The sequence below is a fragment of the Pongo pygmaeus genome, chromosome 11 (genome assembly GCF_028885625.2).
Source record: "Pongo pygmaeus isolate AG05252 chromosome 11, NHGRI_mPonPyg2-v2.0_pri, whole genome shotgun sequence".
Taxonomy (NCBI): domain Eukaryota; kingdom Metazoa; phylum Chordata; class Mammalia; order Primates; family Hominidae; genus Pongo; species Pongo pygmaeus.
In genome coordinates this window covers 65,579,997-65,603,793 of record NC_072384.2, presented here as the reverse complement: position 1 = coordinate 65,603,793, position 23,797 = coordinate 65,579,997, and the positions used below count along the sequence as shown (strand labels likewise).

The following is a 23,797-nucleotide window of genomic DNA, read 5'->3' as shown; positions in this document are numbered from 1 at the left end:
TTTAAACGACCATTCTAATTTTAATATGATAGCAAGAAATTTCTTTAGTGGTATAAATATGCTATTACTAAAATTAAAAGATTTGAAACATAAAAATCATATGATAGGGTTTTTACACTTACGCAAGTTTCCTTGTCCCAGTTTGTATTCCTAGCGCCATCATGTGGTCATTTGATGAAAACTTTCTTTTTCAATTATGGAAAATTTTTGTTTTGGCAGTAAACTATAGTGGAAGGAATATTGGATCTTAATGCAGGAAACTTATATTCTAGTCCTGGACCCTTTATCTGGTTCCTCTAGAGCTTAGTAAGGCCTTATTTCCCTGATTTTTAAAATATAGTGATAAAACTAATTTTTAGGGTCCCTTTCAGTTTTATAATTCTGTTATGTCTGTTCATTTGTTTTAGCTACCACTTAGAGTATATTTACTTATGTACCGTGACTGTTCCAAGCATTTCCAATATATTAACTCATTTAATCTGCATGTAAAAATGGTTACATTACAAAATGAGTACATTATTAGCTCCATTGTAGAGAAGTAGGAAGAGATACAAGGCAATGGCACAGAGAGGTTGAGTCTCTTGGCCAACATCACTTTGCTATGTTGAATTTTAATTACATTCCCATCATGTTAAGTGCCAACCTTCAAGAATATTCACTTTTAATGTTATCGAACGCTGCTGCACTTGTATAAACTCAGTCAAAATAGAGCAACCCAACAATTAGCATCGTGCTGTACTTTGACTACAAATTGTTTTCATGCATTGAACTATGTTGGATAAGATGTGTTTAAGAAATTACAATATTGCAGATAAGCGGCCTTCCTCAACAATTTACTAGTTTATTCGCCTGAATGAGCTCAAGTCAATACTTTCTGCTGAAAAACTATGCAACTCCAGGTAGCACAAAAATAGTCTTCCCACTGAAGTTCTCTGGGAGGTGAATATATTGATTTAATAATAGTTGTAAAAACAACACCTTATACTGATATAATGCTTTCATATACATTACCTCATTTAATCTATACAAATACTCAGTGAAGGTGATATTATTACCCACATTTTGCACATGAAGAAATTGAAATTTAAAGAGATTAGATGACTTGCCCATAATGCATTTATCCCTGAATTTTGGCTAAGCTGCAGTTTGGGCTTTTCAATGTTAGCTTTTTGTAATATAACACTTGGATTTCGATTTTCTTTTGTGTGTTCCTTAACAATAACCTACATTATTCAGCATGCTAATTATGTGCACTATTTTGACAAATTGTGTGTTTATGACAATGAGTAACCCTCCTGATTGGACAAAGAATGTAGAGTAAGTTCAACTTATATTTTTAATAACATATATACATTTGGGATTTTGAAACTGTGTCTTAATGTAGTCTTAAAATAAAACTGAAGAGCATTTTATTAAAGTCATTCCTAGACAAAATTACGCAGCAAGAGGACAATGCTCATTGGCCCTCAGGCCTGCTGGCGTTATACTGATTATCACTCTCTTTTGCCTGTACCTGGTGTTCACCTGAAGACCACCACTCTTGGACATTTACCCCTTTTTCTTTAAAATCTACAGTAGCCAAACCAAATGTGGTCAAAGCAATTGCAGAAAAGAGCCAATATGGTAGACCTTGGTTCCAGTTAAATTCCAGATAAATACATTGAATCACGAATCAAAAAGGGTTAGTTACAAATGCCATGTGAAGACAATATTGAACCTCGCAAAGTTTTCATTTCCATCAGGCACATTCACTTCATGTCAGGCCAATATAGTTCCAAGCGTAGTCACCAACAAATTGAAAAATAATCCAAAGTTTCAGGGTTGTAGAACTTGAAAATTCAGTAGACTGAAGACTAAACTAACAGAAGTGGAACTTTTTGTAGAGTTTTCAGAAACCAGAAGCATTACTAACTATATTGATGATCTCTCTGTTCTGGGGATACCTTTGAAGCACAGAGGCCAGATTTGTGATAACTGAAGTTGGGCTACTCTAACCATAGCTGCTCACCTGCCCACACTTCCTATTTGTAATGCCTGTTACTATACAGCTGCTGACCCATAGCAACTACAGAAGTATTAGGTTGGTGTAAACATAATTGTGGTTTTTGCCATTACCTTCAATTGGAGGTAATGTTTGCACCAACCTATTTCCAAGACTGTCCACCAACATTTGCACCAACCTATTTCCAAGAGTGTCTCCTTTCCTAGACACTTCCAGGCTGAAACCAATAAGAAAAATGACATCTTGAAGAAAATAATAAATTTTATTTACAAAAAATTCTGAAGTATTGAAGTTAATATGGGAGGCCCCACAGGTTTTCAGTCGCCCTAGTTTTTTTGTGATTTTATGCCACTCTCACACCCCAATTTCTGAGTAGAAGATTTAAACTTTGCCAACACCTAAGTTCCTGAATTATCACAAGAATTTTATTCTAAATTAAATTTTTACTTCTTATAACCCTAGAAATATTTACTTTGATTTTAAAGAAGTCTTTGTTCCAAGCAAGTTAAATTATCTTGTAGAAAAAAAAAGAAGACATTCTAATTTGTCAATTTCCTCTCATTCTTAGAACACCATTAAACTTGAGATTTTTTTCCCTAAAAGAAAATCATTTCATGCTTCTGTAATATTATTGATTGGCTATTCCATCATGTAAGCATACTAAATATTTCTCAGGAGACTGTATTTACGTAAATACCAAGACATTTCAGACAACGACTAAATAGATTTCATGTACCTTGTATTTCTCACACTGCTCTTAAGACACTTTACGAAACAACTCTTTGTGTTAGGAAGTTGAATTTAAATTTAGGGCTACGTTTCATTTGTATGAAAATAAAATCCATCTGCTTAGTTTTCTTTTTTAGTATTTATCTATTCCACTGATGGAGTGATAAGAAATTGGTATGCTATGAAAAAACACTATTACTTTATCAAATTTTTTGGATGCTCGTTTTCAGATACACCTTCACAGGAATATATACTTTTGAATCACTTATAAAAATTATTGCAAGGGGATTCTGTTTAGAAGATTTTACTTTCCTTCGGGATCCATGGAACTGGCTCGATTTCACTGTCATTACTTTTGCGTAAGTGCCTTTTTTGAAACTTTAAGAGAGAACATAGTTTGGTTTTCCATCAGTGCTTATGCTTTTAAGAATAGGCTTGCTTTACCTGTAGAATATTTTGGTGTGATTTATACATTCAAACTCTGGATTTCAATTTAGCACAACAAAGGTCTAAGTGGAATTCCACTATAGCATGAAGGCTTTGCAGTAGTTGAGAACTACAATTTTCACACGTAGCATCTGTCAGAAAATTTCACATATGCCACTCTTCCACACACACATGCACAAACACACACACACAAACACACATGAACACACACAATCTAATGTCAAAACACAAGCATATTTGTAATACATCTGTGAAAATCACTTTAAAAATTACAGCCACAAAACAGTTCTATTGGCTACACAAATTTGCAATGACCTTGCTCATATTACACACAGCTTCTTTTATTGGTTTGGTAGAATAATCGAAAGTAAGTATCTACTAGCATCAAAACGATCTGACAAATCAAACTAAGAGAAGAAAGAAGATACTTGAAATATTATGTTTTTAATATATTAAATTACTGATTTCTAAGACCTGTAGAGGAATACATTCTCTCTGCCTCTTTCTGTTTCTCTCCTGACCCCTTTTCTTTCTTCTTTCCTTTTATGGCTCTCTTCATCTCTTTAGTCTGAACAGAAACTTCCTTATCCTTATCTCCTATTCATATCCACTCAGTAATATGTACAGTTTATGCACCCCCATGCTTTTTTTTCTAGTGGCAAACTTCCTCAGGAAGAGACCCAGAACAATAATAGAAAACCATTCCAGACTAAGTGAAAGTAGGGTGTAGAAGGAGGCAGCCCAACAACACCCTCATCCTTCCTTCAGGAGCTGATTTTTTGGCCTCTAACAGTTGTGATGTAGCGGATAGGAGCAGGAGAGGTGGCACTGATATACTCAGGACTCCGAATGTCTCGTCTTAATTTCCTATCTGATCAGGTTGGGCCAATTCTTTGCTAGGCTCTCTGGCCACAGCTCAAAAGGCCTACAGGACTTCTATTTCTTAAGAACAAAATGGCAGTAATAATAGGGGCAGCATTGGACCCTCATAAAGTATTGTTCTTAATTTGCTTAACTTTTATTTAAAAGTTACACTAGGAAAATCTTATCTCATATATAAAAGCAGTAAGGCAAATTGCCTTTTAATGCCTAAATTTCTGTTGGGTGATTTCATATATTTTTTTCTGACTAAAACCCTAAACCATAGCCAAGATTTACTTTCTTTTTACAAGTTACACATGATGTTGGTTGCATTGCTTTCCAGAGTGACAACAAGGGTGCCTACTTTATGAAGTTTACATTTAGCTAATGGCCTTAAATTATGTGAACAAAGGATTGATGGAATCTAATTCCTGATTTGCCACTTATAATATTTATCATTTAAAATCACCAAGAAGGTCTTTATAAAAGACCCATGCAAGTAATATAAATCCTGCTAAAATCTTGAATAATTCTGATTTAATTCTACAGGTTTGTAACAGAATTTGTAAACCTAGGCAATTTTTCAGCTCTTCGCACTTTCAGAGTCTTGAGAGCTTTGAAAACTATTTCTGTAATTCCAGGTAAGAAGTGATTAGAGTAAAGCATAGGCTCCTTGTACCTACAGCTTTTTCTTTGTATCCTGTTATTGTGTTTGTGTGTGAACTCCCTATTACAGGTACGTCACAGAGTTTGTGGACCTGGGCAATGTCTCGGCATTGAGAACATTCAGAGTTCTCCGAGCATTGAAGACGATTTCAGTCATTCCAGGTGAGAGCAAGGTTAGACAACGAGATGGACCCATCATGTGATTCAGCATCCTTCTCTTTGCTTGACATTCAGTTTTACAGAAAATCAGGAATCATAAGACTAGGTGTTTCAAAGAAAATGATTCTTATTGTTTAGACGTAAGCTTTATCAGCCTTGGAGTTTAACAATGTCTTATGTGAGATACTGTAATTTGAGGTCAAGGTGATTTGCACTTACAAATATCATGGGTTTTTTTTTTTTTTCCACCATGTTAGTTTTATCGAGAATTTGCTCCCTTTTAAATGTACCAATCTGTAATTTCTTATTCATTAGAGTCATTAATGACTGTGTGTATACAATGCAAATCTTCTAAGTTTTTTGCTAACAAAAGAGAAGGGAATAAGACAATAAAGAACAGTGTAGTCTGCATGGAGGATCTATTATCTTAAGGCACAATTATACTGAAGACCATTTTCAGTTGTACAGCAAAATCTTTCCTACTTATAAATAGGAATTTAAAAATATTTATTCAGGTATTTTGTTATAAAACTGACCCCTGACCCTAATGAAAATGTGAGACAAGTTTCAGTAGCAAAAAGGAAAAAGACAAGGCCCTTTCCTTAATATAGGCTCCATGAAGAACATGAACCTTCCATTACTCTATCTCGACATAATGGGATATGAATCTTCATTTCATTGTTTAAATCATTACATTTCTGGAGTTTATCTTCATAAGTTCTTCCCCTTCCATGAAGTGTTGCTTCTCCACTAGCGTTGCAAACATTCTTGGATTTATGAATGAAATCTATGTTTTCAAGAAAATTGTGTGAAGCTTTTATTATTTCACATGTGTTAAGTCTTCATAGTAATAGACTTCTTTCTTTCAGGCCTGAAAACCATTGTGGGAGCCCTGATCCAGTCTGTGAAGAAGCTCTCAGATGTAATGATCCTGACTGTGTTCTGTCTGAGCGTATTTGCTCTAATTGGGCTGCAGCTGTTCATGGGCAACCTGAGGAATAAATGTATACAATGGCCTCCCACCAATGCTTCCTTGGAGGAACATAGTATAGAAAAGAATATAACTGTGAATTACAATGGTACACTTATAAATGAAACTGTCTTTGAGTTTGACTGGAAGTCATATATTCAAGATTCAAGTAAGAATTATTGTTATGTACATTTCCTTAAAGAGTAGAATTGGATTGTTTGTAACACAAAGGATAAATACTTGAGGGGCTGGATATCTCATTTTACATGATGTGATTAGCACACATTGCAGGCCTGTATCAAAACATCTCATGTACCCCATATATAGAAACACCTACCATGTATCCACAAAAATTAAAATTTAAAATTTAAAACTAATGAAATAAGTAAAACACCCTCTAAAAAAGAATTACTATCATGTATATTTAGTCTTTTCATTGCTAATGTGCCTTCCATCTAGGCATGAAAAATATTTTTAAATGATTACGTAACAAGACGTGATCTTTTAGAAAATTACCTAATCAAACTATTTAACAATATTTAAAATTATATTTTATTTGGTATTTCTATCCCCTGGATTTTAAATAATAGATTATTTATATTTCTGGAACTAAAAGAAGAATTTTGTTAATCACCTTATCAATGGCTTACACATACATTTAACAATTTTGTTCATAACTACTCTAGTTTTGACTCCTAAATGCCACTTTCTATAGTATCATCATTTGGAAGGCTGAAGAATTCAGCTAGGAAGAATTTTCCTAGGATCCTTGGTTGCTATACATTCTTCCTGTGGTAATTATATAATGAAAGGAGATAAAATATGTGAATGCCCTTTGCGAATTCTACAGTACTATGCAAATATAACTCATTATACATTAATTACACAACGTCTTTTATGTATCAGAAACTGTATAGTACACTGGGGAAAATAATGGAGGTAATGCGTGGCTTCAGAGTGTTATAGTTTAATAGATTATTTTATTACCTTAAGGAAATAAAGTGATACCTAAAAGTAAATCTTATTCTTATATTTAAAAAGTAGTATTACATCAAAAAGAAGAAAATTACAGTTAATAAAGCTTCAGGAGACAGTAATAGAAAATGTTAGTTGGGTGCAGTGGCTCACACCTATAATCCTAGCACTTTGGGAGGCTGAGGCTGGAGGATCACTTGAGGCCAGGAGTTTGAGACCAGTGTGGGCAACATAGTGAGACCCCTTCTCTACAAAAAAATATATATATATATATATATACTTTTTTAATGAGTTGGGTGTGGTAGCATTTACCTATAGTCTCAGCTACTAAGGAGGCTGAGATGGGAAGATCACTTGAACCTGGGAGGTCAAGACTACAGTGAGCCATGATCATGCCACTGAACTCCAGCATGGGTGACAGAGTAAGACTCTGTCTCACAAATAATAATTGTGCTAATACCCTTTCTCTTTTGAAAGTGACAATAAAAAGTGTGTAAGTTTCCTCTCTCTTTAATTTTAGAATCTGCCAGTAGTGATATTTCAAAAGCAAGGAGAGTTAGAACATGATTAATAAGAAAAGAAAAAGTCCTTTTTAAGGAAAAACATTAAACCTATACAACTTAGATTTTAGATGTTCTTGAATATAGTGTATCTTTATTATTTTAAGGTGATGAATAATATTTTGGAAAAAAAGAAAACTTCAATGACTGTGTGGAACAAACAGAATTAATTACAGAAAGTTACTAGCTGTTCGATATTTATGAAAGTAATGATAGCATAGTTTAAAAAGCAAGTACTAATCAGTGTCTTCTTATAGTTATAAATCTGGAAAATACCTTGGGTTGATACGAATAAACTCTTCCATGACATTCAGTGATATGCTAATAAATAATTTACAAACAGTTGAAAATCTTTAGATTTAGTTGTAAATCTTTAGTTGTCAATCTTTAGATTAAGAACAGTGTCTGAGCAATACACAAATGTTCCTTATTCACTTGATACGATGCCAGTAGGTCCACTTCAATCACCAGCTCCCTGAAATCTGTGGTTTGTTTGTTTTATCTAAGTTCAAAATACTGACTATGAGGGTTATTTAGGGTTTATTCTCTCTAGGGAAAATTTATTGGACTGCATTTTTCCAATACTTGAAGTAAAATAAATAAGTAATATCTGAGGTCATTTTCAGCTCTAAACATCTATGGTTCTTATTTTAAACCAAATGCAAATATAAATAAAATGGTTCATTTCTGAAAGTAATAGAAAATTAAATTTATTAAAATTAAAGATAAATATTATAACTGAAAAATTATATTTTCCTCAGGTTAAGGCTGATCATTAAGGTTAGATCATTGAATTTAATGGGCAAAACTTCATTTATAAATATGAGATATCAAAAATTCATCCAGAAACTATTATAGTCCTTTCTCTTTGTTTAATTTTAATTGAAAGTTAGGAAATACTATGTCAACTTTCCTGTATAGGTTCAAGGAAGTCAGAATATTAGAAATAAAAATGATATTTTTCCTTATGTGCTTCTGTGTCCTGTACGGAACTATGTATGGAATAAATTCCTCAGAAAACTTAGCATCTAGAAAATATATCTTCTTACAAAATCCAACATTGATTGTTTAATTCCATGTTTTTCTTTTTTTGTCTTTTATTTACTTATTAATTCAATAAACTTTACAGAAAGGCTACCTGGTCTCAAACAAACACTAATATAGAAATAATTAATGATCAGGACTTTCTAGAAGGAATATTTGTAAATAAATAATTACAATATAGTAGTGTCATCCTAAGAATAATTCAAGTATATACAGGTTACTGGTAGCACAGTGAGGGGAGTTCTTCATTATGTCAATATTTAGTAGAAAGAAAGTTGAAAATACCAAGGAAAAAGTTATAGAAGAACTGGACGTTGCAAGAAGCCAAGGAGTTTGCAAGAAACAGGAATCTTTGAGAGAATGTAGTGTTCACCTACAGTCATTATTTTAGCTTTAGTATTTAAGACTTTTTAAAATTGCTTTCATTTCAGTTGTTGATATGATTTATGCATATTTTACTATAAGTTGCCTATATTCTGGAAAATGTGAGAATATAAGTTATACTTAATTATTAAAATGTATAGTGTTAAAAATATAGAAGGACCAGAAAATATACTATTCTTTTATTTTGAAATATGTGGCTGTTTTGTGAAAACAAAGAAATTCCTGTCATTCCTATTTTTACTGAATGAATTTTTTTCGTGAGAATGGTGAACAAACACTAATACCTTTTTGAAAGATTATGTTAGTACCTGTCATTATCACTAACTTTACATTCATAATGAAGAAATACTTTGCACTGTAAAGTGTCTATAGTAAAGTATCTTTGCACTGTTTCCAATTTAATGCCATTTCTTCATAATGAAGAAATACTTTGCACTGTAAAGTATCTAGATAGAATATCTAGAATTTGGAGGGAGAAGAGACAAATACTTGTGCCTTTGAATGAATTATATATTTAAAATTACTCAATAAACTTAAAAGTAGAACCTGACCTTCCTGTTCTCATTTTAGTGTTTTTAACAATGCAAATGTTCATCATATGACTTTCTTTTTTCAAATAGGATATCATTATTTCCTGGAGGGTTTTTTAGATGCACTACTATGTGGAAATAGCTCTGATGCAGGGTAAGTCAATAATTTGTGTGTATCTGTGTATCTTTGTATGTACACATACATATGTGTATCTTTTCTCTCTTTTTATAGAAACTGAAGACAACAGCCAACTAATTTTATTGACATTAATTTGCTATATGTAAGGTTTTTGATAAAGTGTGAGATTATGTAAATATTAGGTAAGATTTATGTTTTCTAAAACAAGAAGTAATACTTTTAGACACACGCATATGTATGTTCACTGCAGCACTATTCACAATAGCAAAGACATGGAATCAACCTAAATGTCCATCAATGATAGGCTGGATAAAGAAAATGTGGTACATATACATTATGGGATACCACGCAGCCATAAAAAATAATTAGATCATGTCCTTTGCAGGGATATGGATAGAACTGGAGGCCATTATCCTTAGCAAACTATTGCAGGAACAGAAAACTAAGTACCACATGTCCTCACTTATAAGTGGGAGCTAAATGATGAGAACACATGGACACATATAGGGAACAACACACACTAGGGCCTACCAGAGTGTGGAAGGTGGGAAGAGGGAGGGGATCAGGAAAAATAACTAGTGGGTACTAGGCTTAATACCTCAGTGATGAAATAATCTACACAACAAACCCTCGTGACACACATTTACCTATATAACAAACCTGTACATGTACATACCCCTGAACTTCAAATAAAAGTATAAAAAAAGAGAAATATATCTATTAAACATCTACTGTATATAACAGCAAAAATACAAAAAGAGGAGTAATCCTGTTCCTACTTTTCTAGGAGTATATAATAATAACAATGTTGTTTCTTTTAGATAAGTATATTGAGCTATAAACTCTGGAGACTCCATAGTAGTAAAAATGAAATGGAGATGTTGAAAATGCAAATTATCAACAAAAATTATTTATTAGAAACGCTGCACCATATTTTAATGATGACACCAAGTAGCTAATAAGACTATATGCAGTCAAAAGTTGGGAAATAGATTAGTTACTTATTTATCAAACTTTTATTTTGAAATACCAAATCTTTCTGACTAGGCAATATTATAGCATAGTATCAGAGTAAAAAGGCAGCAGAACGACTTGTAATACTTTCTTTTATCCCACTTGCAGCCAATGTCCAGAGGGATATATGTGTGTGAAAGCTGGTAGAAATCCCAATTATGGCTACACAAGCTTTGATACCTTCAGTTGGGCTTTTTTGTCCTTGTTTCGACTAATGACTCAGGACTTCTGGGAAAATCTTTATCAACTGGTGAGAAACTAAAGAGCCACACTCTCCATTTAAGTAAAAGTATACAAGAAAACCAATTGAGTTATGAAATTAAAACTGGAGGATAATATAGTAGAAAGAGCAGAACTTGAAACGAGACTTGAGTTCCTCTATCCTATTGATTATAACACATATTGAGCAGAGTGATGGCAAGGATTGCAATTCTCTCCCATTTCTTCTTGGCTGAAAAGCTGTTCCCGACCCTTCTCAGACACAGATTGTCCTAAACAGAAGGCACATTCTCCCTTCAGCCCTATCTACCCCCTCAAATATTATCCCTCAGGTGGGAAGTAATGAAAATGAAGAAGCAGATATAGAAAGATAACTTTGGTCTCTTCCTTGACTTTCCTTAAGGCTCAGGTCTTTAATGGAGGACTCCATGGCATTTTATTGACTGTTTCATTCTTGGTGAATACAAAAATTCTCCCCTAGAAATCATAGTGTGAATGCATAAGCTAGGAGAGAAGGAAGAAGCTGAAGATAAAGAAACAATAAAAAAAAAGTACAGGGTGCTATGACCAACATAATTACTATTTTATCTGAGTTTTGCTAGACACACAAGTAAACTGAAAGTTGAAGCCACCACTTAGTGAAATAATATTGAGAAATAATTCTGATATTTTTGTTTGCAGACATTACGTGCTGCTGGGAAAACGTACATGATATTTTTTGTGTTGGTCATTTTCTTGGGCTCATTCTACCTAATAAATTTGATCCTGGCTGTGGTGGCCATGGCCTACGAGGAACAGAATCAGGCCACCTTGGAAGAAGCAGAACAGAAAGAGGCCGAATTTCAGCAGATGATCGAACAGCTTAGAAAGCAACAGGAGGCAGCTCAGGTAAAGCTGCCCTGTCTTATGGCACTGACCTTTTATTGTTCTGATTGTTACAATAATATTGAAGAGAAAGTGAGTACCTAAGGGCAGGTGGTGATATGAGGAATTAATAATGATTTCTATATTTTGATCATCCACTTACTTTTATTTAGTTTAATTATTTTGTTTATTTTGAGATGTGTATAATAATAATCACAATAGAACTCTCTCATGCTATTTTAATCACCTTAAGATTCTCAAAGTAAAGGGAAAATGTTATTTTGGGGTATTTTCAAGTGACAGACTTTTATTCAATGAGTAAACTGGCATTAGGAGAAAATCATCTTTTCTTAGAACAAGAAATTATTGGTTATCATATGAAGAGTTGCTCCTCCAGTTCTTAAACATAGTCTCCTTTTTTCTTTAACTAAAAATATGTTGGCTTTTAACGTGGTTGCTTTATTACCTTTATAAGGAAGTGATCAAATAATATAACGATCTCTGATATAGCAGCATCCAATAGACATATGAATGTTACCAATCTTACAGAGACTGACCATCTAAAAAGGATTACTTGTTTTTATAGTGAAGTGTTAGTCCTCACAGTGTGATAAATCATAAAATGCCTCTCCTATCTCTCTCATCTTTCTGTTTAGCATACAAACTTATTGTCTTTACTAAAGAAGAAAGTTGTTTCAGAAATATTAATTTATATGCAAGAGTAATTAATTTATCAAGGTTACCCTGGGAACAATGATAATAATAAAAAAGTGTCAACTTAGTACCAGTACAAGCTATAATCAAAAAGCATTGTTTTATTCCATGCCCATGTGCTCCTTAAGAACCAGTACTGATTTGAAGATGGTGGGGACAGTTTTTGGAGAACTGGATGTCTTATCTTGCTCAGCAGAAACTATTGATTCTTCCTTCCCCATTCTTCTGGATATTGTGGATGGGTGAGAAAGGGATTTTGTAACTGTCCATAAATAGGATTAATAATATTTTGAGGGTATTGGACAATCCAATTTCAATAACTAGAGAAAGGACCTCAGGTCCTTATCCCATTCCCCTGCCTTAAACTCATCAGCTTTTCTTCCATACTCCAGTTTCTTTTTCAGAGAAAAGAAAACAACACTAATTAAATACCAATTTTGAAAGTAAATCAAATCCCAAAAACTAATGAATTTATTTTCTTGTTGATACATGATGGATATTTTTGAATGTGTGGTCTGTGGGGCATTAACACAGACATAATAAATGTTACCATGGAGAAAACCAAATTATCTCTGAAAGCCTTCATTAGGTGGAAAGAAAAAAAAAATCTCTTATGCTTGCAGAGAATCTTCTCTGTGAGATGATCTTCAGTCAGTTCAATATATTTTTTAAAAGCCATGCAAATACTTCAGCCCTTTCAAAGAAAGATACAGTCTTTTCAGGTGCTATGTTAAAACTATTTCTCTTCAATATAGCAGGCAGCAACGGCAACTGCCTCAGAACATTCCAGAGAGCCCAGTGCAGCAGGCAGGCTCTCAGACAGCTCATCTGAAGCCTCTAAGTTGAGTTCCAAGAGTGCTAAGGAAAGAAGAAATCGGAGGAAGAAAAGAAAACAGAAAGAGCAGTCTGGTGGGGAAGAGAAAGATGAGGATGAATTCCAAAAATCTGAATCTGAGGACAGCATCAGGAGGAAAGGTTTTCGCTTCTCCATTGAAGGGAACCGATTGACATATGAAAAGAGGTACTCTTCCCCACACCAGGTATGGCACTGTTGAGTTTACTGATGCACGGTTGAAAATTAAAACATGGGAGAGAGGGGGAGAATTAGAAAATGGACTCAGGAATTTTTATCAACTGAATCGACCACTGTTGTGTTATATTTAAACCCATCCCTTCTTCACATAGTTATGCAAAAACTTTACTCCACAGATATGTAAGTCTACAGCTCGGTGTAGTTAAGATAACACCAAATTGACAGTCAGGAGAACTGGATTGTCATTCTGATACTGTCTGCTGATATTTGTCTACAACTAATGACATTTAATCTTTTTGATCCTCAGCACTTTTAAGAAAAAAAAAATGTGGAAGTGAGGATAGTTGATCAGGAATGTCCTTAGGTTATTTTATGATTTTATGTTGTTTTTCCTCCTAACTTCTTTATAAGTCACCATGCATGCTTCTGAAAATATTAGTCATGGTACACTTGATCAAAAGGCACATGACTCTGAATTTCAGAAGTATGAACTTCAAGTTCCAACAATACGATGCCTTATAGGTGAAAAAGAAATAATAATTAAAGTGATTTTAGAAAGGTGGACTAAAGTAAATCATGAGGAGTGTTGAAAGTTTTTGAAAGACAAGATCCATAAAAAGCAAGGTGGCCTTGTTAAGGTCATGGTGCCAGTGTTCACTGAATGTTTACCACGTCCATTGCCATATTCTGAGGATGTTTCCCTTTGAACTTGAGAAATGGTGGTTCCGCGTGTGTGTGTGTGTTTCAATATGTTAAGGTTGTAATCTATCTCCTCATTCTTTAATCCCAAGGGCTAGAAACCTTCTTTTATCAAGGTAATTTAATGTGAATGCACATAACATGAGAATGATAATCAAAAGGAATGAACCATATTCTGTTATGAATGCTGAAATCTCCTTCTACCTAATCTTGCAAAATGAAATCACATTCAAAGGGCCATATTAATATGACTTTATTGGTTTGCTCTTTCAAACTTCTAGTCTTTGCTGAGCATCCGTGGCTCCCTATTTTCACCAAGGCGAAATAGCAGAACAAGCCTTTTCAGCTTTAGAGGGCGAGCAAAGGATGTGGGATCTGAGAACGACTTCGCAGATGATGAGCACAGTACCTTTGAGGATAACGAGAGCCGTAGAGATTCCTTGTTTGTGCCCCGACGACATGGAGAGAGACGCAACAGCAACCTGAGTCAGACCAGTAGGTCATCCCGGATGCTGGCAGTGTTTCCAGCGAATGGGAAGATGCACAGCACTGTGGATTGCAATGGTGTGGTTTCCTTGGTTGGTGGACCTTCAGTTCCTACATCGCCTGTTGGACAGCTTCTGCCAGAGGTGATAATAGATAAGCCAGCTACTGATGACAATGTAAGGAAGTTTTAAATAGTTCAGGCATGGCTGGCCCACTATTGCTGCGCCAGCCAGTGTTTCTACAGAACGGCAACCTTGAGAATGATTCCTGGTTGGTCATGCTGTGAATGCACCTGCATCTTGTAATATCTTTAATAGACTAACCAACTAAAGCTTAAAACCTTAGCAGTCTCCTGCACAAACCTGAATGCATTTACTTATTAAAAGTGCTAAGGATTGATTAGACACAATAATTACTGCCTCCAGTTGGAGGATTTGCTATATACCCACACTGAATTTAGAGAGCAGGACATTCTCTAAGGCTGTGGTATAAGTAAATGAATGATTCTATGTTTAAGGGTCAAGGGTGTATAATAAATCTTTCCAATGGATTCTTCAATATCTCTGCTTTAGTTTAGATTTTCAAAAACACTGTGCTTAAGTAGATAGCTTCATTGTTACCTTAATACTCCTAGTACTCATATTTTTCTTACTAAAAAGTGCTGATATAGGTCTTCTCAAAATTAATCTAAATGAAGAGACACAAATACATTATTAATACAGACAGATAAAATAATTGTCTGTGTACAAAGGTATGTTATGTGTTTGTGGATGTATACACAGATGAGGAATTTCTAAACAGATGCTGCCTCTTCTTACACTGTTTACTCACTTGGAAATATATCAGCATGAGGAGGCATGACTAAGTCAGAATTAGATGACTTATTGCTTTGGTACCCTGGATGAAACTGTTGTCCATGCAGCATGTGTGTGTTCTTTTTAACATAGAGTTTGTGTTGTCAATGACCATCTACATCTTGTGTCCAGAAAATAAGATGGCAGCTAAGTGTATTGCAATCATTTATACTTCCTTAAAATTAAATAGTTACCTTCTCAAAAATCAAGTGCCTTGATCACTTGTAGGACTTTTAAGTTACTAGGCTTTTATTATTAGTTCAGAAATAAGGGTAATAACTGTTAAATATATCTCTTAAGAGTTTTATCAACTATATTAAAATTATTTCATATTTTATAAAATTATGAAATCAGGAAGTTAAAATCTTGGTTTTTGCTGTATGTCTAAATGGTTAACAGTTTGAACATTCCAGGCTAATGATACAATAAGTCAGAAATATCTGCCATCACCAATTGAATATGAAAGTGCATGATGCATGTGTTTCATGAAATTCACTGTGTCACCATTTGGTTGTTTGCTTGTCATATTGCTCAAATTAATTGTTTAATGCATTAGCATTTTTTTTTACAGGGAACAACCACTGAAACTGAAATGAGAAAGAGAAGGTCAAGTTCTTTCCACATTTCCATGGACTTTCTAGAAGATCCTTCCCAAAGGCAACGAGCAATGAGTATAGCCAGCATTCTAACAAATACAGTAGAAGGTTGGTAACAAATTCCATTTTCGTTTCCTTTCACCAAACTTATATTGTCTCATTTCAAACAAATATATCTGTGAGTTGTGCATTCTAATGAAAAGACAGTAAGTCTAATTCAAGAGCTGTTATTTCTTATATCTACTCAGATATTCTAGAAGCCTTAACAATTTATTTTAAAATGAGTGATACTGGGACTAAGAATGTTTTCCTAACCGTGTAGCAACTCTTTGAAAATGCAGAACAAAGCATTTCTGTTAGGGGTTTCTAATCTCATTAGTCATAGTGACCCTCTTTTTGTTCCATTAGTTTAAGACTTCAGCAGTACAGCCCTTTTCAGCCTCATCCTAAGTACTCTCAAGATTGTAGAGGAAGAGCAGGTCATTTTCACAAAATAAAAAGGAGCTAAAAAGATGATTCTTGGCTCACATCAATCCCTATTCTAGCTCTCATAGTCTGAGGTTGACAATGTAGAGTCACTCACATAGGGTTGCACACACAATATCTACACCACCCCAAACCATGTTCCCATTGAGACGTCACATGAAAGACCACTCATTTAACTTGAGGTCAAGCACTGAGCCACAATGTCAGTGTATAAGACAAAAAACTACCCATCGTTACCTGGGCTCTATGTGTGTGTCTGATGAAATATCTTTGGGAGGTTTAGAGTAAACTAATTTTTTTAACAAGTACAAAAATGGTTGTCACTGTAACAAAAATGTGCTGATTACTGAAAATAAGTTTAGTGGATATGAAATAAATGTGTGTGTATAAAATACACCTTTTGGTGGTTCTTTTTTTTTTTTCTTAATCTAGAACTTGAAGAATCCAGGCAGAAATGCCCACCCTGTTGGTATAAATTTTCCAACATATTCTTAATCTGGGACTGTTCTCCATATTGGTTAAAAGTGAAACATGTTGTCAACCTGGTCGTGATGGACCCATTTGTTGACCTGGCTATCACCATCTGTATTGTCTTAAATACTCTTTTCATGGCCATGGAGCACTATCCAATGACAGACCATTTCAATAATGTGCTTACAGTAGGAAACTTGGTAAGCATATTGGAAGGTAAATGTGTTTAGTCTTCAAATTTTCTGCTTGAGAAACTGTTTATATTTAATTGTGTATAGCAGTCTTTCAACCACCCTTCATGCTTCCTGGCCCCCACAAAATCACAATTATATTTAGCTGGCTATACTCTACTTTTTGCCAAAAATAATGACCCTTAATGTGCTCACAAAAACTGAGAAAGGCATAGGCCTACAGCACTACTTGAAAAGTCAACAGCAATATTTATAACTTTCCAAGATCCAGAAGTAGCTCATATTAAGAACATACTTTTTGAGATATTATTACAATTTCCCTTACTGTAGAAGACTAAAATAAAATTGTGGATCTCTTTTATCCTTCTTAGTCACCATCATTGCAAGAAATAATTTAACAACTCAAAAATGTCTCCAGCTTTTCTTCTTCCAGGATCTAAGTAGTACATGTATTGTTTATCCATCTATTCTATATCAAAACCATGAACTACTGAAAACCTCCAGTACATTTTGTGTGTTATATGATTACGAAGGTCATTTTTGGTGAAAGTTGCCACTTAATTTTTCCTTTTTGTGCTTCAAAAACATAAATTATTAAAGTGTTTGCCAGTCAACTTAACTTAGGAATATTAGCTTTTATTTGCTGAAGGAAAGAGCTATCTAAAGTAATGTATACATTTCCTGTAATATTTGAAGTTTAGGATTTTTGATGGTAGAAAGCAAAAGCATCATGCATAACAACCTGCACTTTATTAGTTATGTTTTTGAAGTTCTACTATTTATACTACAGAAGTAAATTTATTTTTTCATGTGCATAACAAACAATGACAATAGTAATGCACCTAGTATAATAACAGATAAGAATGTATAACTCTGATTTGAGGGAAATAGGAATAAGCTCATAGATAAATAAAAGTGCTCATGGGCAAAATGTTGTCAGTACTTGTGTTATATAAAGTCTGGAGAAAAAGGTAGTTTGGTATAATGGAAAGAGCACTGTTAAATATAGACGACTTGGGCTGGGCGCAGTGGCTCACGCCTGTAATCCCAGCACTTTGGGAGGCCGAGGCGGACGGATCACGAGGTCAGGAGACCGAGACCATCCTGGCTAACACGGTGAAACCCCGTTTCTACGAAAAATACAAAAAATAAGCCGGGCGTGGTGGCAGGAGCCTGTAGTCCCAGCTACTCAGGAGGCTGAGGCAGGAGAATGGCGTGAACCCGGGAGGCGGAGCTTGCAGTGAGCCGAGATTGCGCCACTGCACTCCAGCCTGGGCGACAGACTGACACTCCGTCTCAAAAAAAAAAAAAAAAAAAAAAAAAAAAAAAAAAAAAAAAAAAGATGACTTGTACTCAAATCCTAGTTTTGGCATTTTCTTGCTGTATGATATCAAGCAAGTCATCTCACCCATCTGAAGATCTTAGTTTCCTTATCTGTAAAGTAATAATTGTATATTATCTACTTAGCGTTTCCACAAGGATAAAATTAAATAATGTATATGAGAGTCTTTCATCAACTACAAATTGCCATACAAATTTAAGTAAGTAATAGAATCATTGTGGGAAAATAGCATAAGCATTATGTTCTAAGAGCAAATCTTATGTCATGTATGTTATCATTATCTGGTGGAATTAGATTAATTTTGTTTTGATCTTAGGTTTTCACTGGGATCTTTACAGCAGAAATGTTTCTGAAAATTATTGCCATGGACCCTTACTATTATTTCCAAGAAGGCTGGAATATCTTTGATGGTTTTATTGTGACGCTTAGCCTGGTAGAACTTGGACTCGCCAATGTGGAAGGATTATCTGTTCTCCGTTCATTTCGATTGGTAAAAAAAAAAAAAAAAAAAAAAAAAAAAAAAAAAAAAAAAGCACCAAATTCAAAAACCTTTCTAACAATCAGGGTTCTTGCACAGCAATGTCATAGTTTTTTTGCCACACAACCATTAGCATTGTAAGTTTTTCTGTAACATTTGCATTGTCAAAAACTTTTCCTACGTGGAAAAAAATTCTCAATTATTTACGAAAACCTTTATTTCAAAGAACATAGTTACATAAAGGTTAACGTATTACTCAGTTGCTATTTTCACTAAGTATTGCTTCTAGAGACTACTACAGTTAAATTTCTAGACCTAAGAAAATATTTTTAATGAAAATGCATCACCTTTTAATAGTAACTTGAAAATATATATAGCCCTTTGTAGCAGTGGATGAAAATCAGATGTAAGATGTGCATGCAGAAACTTTTTCTAATTCTGTCTCTGGAAAATATGCATCTTGCAAGAGTCAAAGGAGAGAAAGTCTGTAGGATGACTAAGCATGCCCATTAATTCACACATATATCCTTACAAGTCAGGAAAATAATTGTAGAATCATAGGAAATATTCCAAGTTTTTCAATGCAGGTGCATGTAACTACATGAATACCCTTAAGGAGCATTAATGAATAATGAACACTTTTCTCTACTTATAATCAGGGCTCAGTATGATGTTACTTTGCACACTATTGGCAAATTAATATCTTTCAGCAGAGATATTTCAGATTCAGATGTTAATATTATAATGTCCGGCCTTAGAATCACCTTTATAAAACAAATTAAGAACAGTTGGATTCCAAGTACTCATTAAAAATTCACTATAAGAGGCCTGGCTTGGTGGCTCATGCCTGTAATCCTAGCATTTCGGGAGACTGAGGCAGTTGGATCACTTGAGGTCAGGAGTTCGAGACCAGCCTGGCCAACATGGTGAAACTCCATCTCCACTATATATATATTTAACCAGGTGTGGTGGCACGTGCCTGTAGTCCCAGCTACTTGGGAGGCTGGGGCAGGAGGATCACTTTAACCTGGGAGGCAGAGGTTGCAGTGAGCCGAGATCACTCCTCTGCACTCCCGCCTGGGTGACAAAAGAAAAAAGAAAAGGAAAGAAAAATAATTCACCATCATATAAAATGATCTACATGGTTAAAATATGGAAAATCCAGCTTTTCCTAGGGAGTCCAAAAATTAGCCATGAGCCTGAGAGGGTTAGGGCAGATCAGATATTGTAAGATATTGAATTCTAATTACCATTTCTAGGTAAAGCTCAACACATATAATGCTTTTAAGAATCATACAAATATATATTAATCTTTCATTTTCCAGCTGCGAGTTTTCAAGTTGGCAAAATCTTGGCCAACATTAAATATGCTAATAAAGATCATCGGCAATTCCGTGGGGGCTCTGGGAAATTTAACCCTTGTCTTGGCTATCATCGTCTTCATTTTTGCCGTGGTCGGCATGCAGCTCTTTGGTAAAAGCTACAAAGATTGTGTCTGCAAGATCGCCAGTGATTGTCAACTCCCACGCTGGCACATGAATGACTTCTTCCACTCCTTCCTGATCGTGTTCCGCGTGCTGTGTGGGGAGTGGATAGAAACCATGTGGGACTGTATGGAGGTTGCTGGTCAAGCCATGTGCCTTACTGTCTTCATGATGGTCATGGTGATTGGAAACCTAGTGGTATGTACCCACTTAAGATATGCATTTTGGAAATACATTAAGAGTATAATGTAATGCTGACTGTTCTGTCAAAAAGAAAAACAAACTATGATTACTGGTTTAAAATCCATTACCTTGGATATATTATCACTTTAACAACACAGCAATACAGCAGTGCCCCTGAATTTTTTATACCAAATTCTATTTTGTCAGTCACTTTATCACATTTTTTAATGTGAATTACAATAGAGTATCATACTGAAGATGAGCCTAAAAGGATGTGCTGGGACCATTTTATAAATTCAGAGCCAAGGAAGAGAGAAGTCTAAAAAAAGTAGAGAGAAAGTGCAAAATTACCATCCAGACTAGGACTAAAAAGTGGTGTCTTTAAGAGTTCGTAATGCTTGTGCCATTTCTTTACCCCATTGCAGCATATGATATTCAATCACTCTATGTCATATGGCAGATGCACTAGCCAACCTGAGTTCGTCAGTTCTCGAATGGCTAATGATGCCTGAGATTACCCTAATGGACTAACTGATCAATCTTTCTCTCTCTTAAATTTGGAGTGTTACTGTTTATAGTATAGTAATATATAAAATATTCTAAAGGTATGTACATTCATGTGCCAGTCTCATGGAAATATGAGAGATTATTCATAAACAGCTCTACTTAGTCAACAATGAAGTATGAGAAATATAACAGATTAAGAAAACAAGTGTCAATGCCTATGTTAAGCGCCTAATCTTCATTCTGAGTCATAATGGTTATTTTTCAATTGACATCCAATTTAATATCTTTGTTTATCAAAAAATTATAGAATGCATTTAAATGCATACTTGGAAACATTAGTGATTTTTAAGAATTCTCGTATAGTACACATATAAATCTGTTTTCTTTTACTCATACAATTTTAGAGTTAACAAAACCTTAGATTAGCTCATTCAATTTCACTTTACGAATGGGAGAACTTGAGAGCAATAGAAATCATGTCTTTGTCCAAGGATGTGCTATTGAGCCAGTCACAAATTCAGATCACCCATCTTCTAATCACTATGCTGTGGTGTTTCCTTCTCATCAAGTTTTAGAACTTAGAGTTTCTTCCACATTTAAAAGAATAAGTGACTGTAATCTGCTCTTCCCTACATCGGTGTAAAATTGTAATCATGTTTTTGTTGTTTTTAAGGTCCTGAATCTCTTTCTGGCCTTGCTTCTGAGCTCATTTAGTGCAGACAACCTTGCAGCCACTGATGATGATAATGAAATGAATAATCTCCAAATTGCTGTGGATAGGATGCACAAAGGAGTAGCTTATGTGAAAAGAAAAATATATGAATTTATTCAACAGTCCTTCGTTAGGAAACAAAAGATTTTAGATGAAATTAAGCCACTTGATGATCTAAACAACAAGAAAAACAGTTGTATGTCCAATCATACAACAGAAATTGGGAAAGATCTTGACTATCTTAAAGATGTAAATGGAACTACAAGTGGTATAGGAACTGGCAGCAGTGTTGAAAAATACATTATTGATGAAAGTGATTACATGTCATTCATAAACAATCCTAGTCTTACTGTGACTGTACCAATTGCTGTAGGAGAATCTGACTTTGAAAATTTAAACACGGAAGACTTTAGTAGTGAATCGGATCTGGAAGAAAGCAAAGAGGTAAGATTCTATAGGTGTGGGAAGGTATGAATACATATACATATATACATAAACACACATACAGATGATCTTCAGCTTAATGATGTTTTGACTTAAGATTTTTTTTTTACTTTATGATAATACAAAAGCAATAGCCATTCACTAGAAACCCTGCTTTAAATTTTGCATTTTGATCTTTTCCCAGGCTAGCAATTTGTGGTACAATATACCCTCATTATGCTGGGCAGGGGCAGCAAGCTGCAGCTCCCAGTCAACCACGTGATTACAAGGATAAACAACCAATATTTACCGTACAGTGTACTGTATTCAGGAAATTACCTGAGTTATCCAACAGTTTATTATAAATCATGCTTTCCTTTAGATGATTTTGCCCAACTGTAGGCTAATCTAAATGTCCTGAGCATGTTTAAAGTAGACTAGGGTAAGCTATAAGCTATAAAGTTTGGTAATTAGGTGTATTAAATAAGTTCTGATGTACAATATTTTCAACTCACAATGAGTTTATCAGGAGCTAACCTCATTGTAAATTGAGGAACATTTACAATACATGCATTATTTTGCCTGTATTTATTATTATATATTTTCCATATAGATTTTTTGACATCATGTAAAATTTTATTTCACTGAGGAACAAAAGATTTAACTCGGAAATGATTGATAAATTAAAGGGTAATATAGTATATGTGTGAGTTTTCTCATCCTTAGTAATGGATATTTGTTAGATGAATGAATGAACGATCCAACAAATAGACAAACATCATCAGATTTAATCCTTACAATAACCTGGAAAGAAATGTGTTATTATGTTAACTTTTCAGATAAGAAAATTAGCTTAGGGAGCATTAGGTCACATAACTAGTGGGGGGAGTGCCGAGAGTTGAACTTAGAGCCCTTGTTTACAAGTTCTGTTTATTGTTTTTTGCATCACATTGGCTCATGTACATTGAAGAGAACTTAACAACAAGAAATATTCTTGTAGCTCCTTCAACTAAAATTACACCGCCCTATGCATTAGCCTGTTTGGACTGCCATAACACTATACCATAACTGGGTGGCTTAAACAACCAAAATTTATTTTCTCATAGTCCAGAAACTGGAAAGTCCAAGATCAAGATACCAGCAGCGTCAATGTCTAGTGAGGGCTCACTCCTTGGGTTGCAGACAGCCACCTCCTTGCTGCGTCCTCACATGGCCTGTCCTCAATGCATGTACATGGAAAGAGAGAGAACTCTGGTGTCTATTCTTCTTCTTATAAGTGCACCAGCCCTATCAGAATAAAGTCCAACCTGTATGACCTCATTTAACCTTTATCACCACCTTCAGGCCCTATCCCCAAATACAGTCATATTGAGGGTTAGAGCTTCAGCATATGAATTTTGTGGAGACAAAACTTAATCCATAGCAACCTACTTTAAAATATTAAGTTAAAAGTCTAATGGATATATAAGATAATTAACAAGGAGTCTAGGACAAAGCACCTTTACTTCCCATTTAGTGTTTGGAAATCTCAAAAACAGCAGGGTGCCCATCTTTTAGGCTGTATAGTCTAAATAT

General features: G+C 34.6%; 1 protein-coding gene across 2 annotated transcripts in view; it reads left to right on the top strand.

Moving 5' to 3' along the window:
• SCN1A (sodium voltage-gated channel alpha subunit 1) overlaps window positions 1–23,797 on the top strand; it is a 142,484-nt gene that overhangs the window by 73,178 nt on the left and 45,509 nt on the right. The window contains exons 5-18 of one of the 2 annotated variants that reach the window (XM_054478114.1): window positions 1,228–1,317; window positions 2,962–3,090; window positions 4,776–4,867; window positions 5,734–6,003; window positions 9,418–9,481; window positions 10,589–10,730; window positions 11,381–11,587; window positions 13,033–13,317; window positions 14,291–14,671; window positions 15,921–16,053; window positions 16,864–17,102; window positions 18,752–18,925; window positions 20,239–20,595; window positions 21,761–22,243. In XM_054478114.1, coding sequence (XP_054334089.1) covers window positions 1,228–1,317; window positions 2,962–3,090; window positions 4,776–4,867; window positions 5,734–6,003; window positions 9,418–9,481; window positions 10,589–10,730; window positions 11,381–11,587; window positions 13,033–13,317; window positions 14,291–14,671; window positions 15,921–16,053; window positions 16,864–17,102; window positions 18,752–18,925; window positions 20,239–20,595; window positions 21,761–22,243 — 3,046 coding nt within the window. Of the gene's footprint in view, window positions 1–1,227; window positions 1,318–2,961; window positions 3,091–4,775; window positions 4,868–5,733; window positions 6,004–9,417; window positions 9,482–10,588; window positions 10,731–11,380; window positions 11,588–13,032; window positions 13,318–14,290; window positions 14,672–15,920; window positions 16,054–16,863; window positions 17,103–18,751; window positions 18,926–20,238; window positions 20,596–21,760; window positions 22,244–23,797 lie in introns of those variants that run through there. The other variant, XM_054478113.2, reaches the window with a different exon arrangement.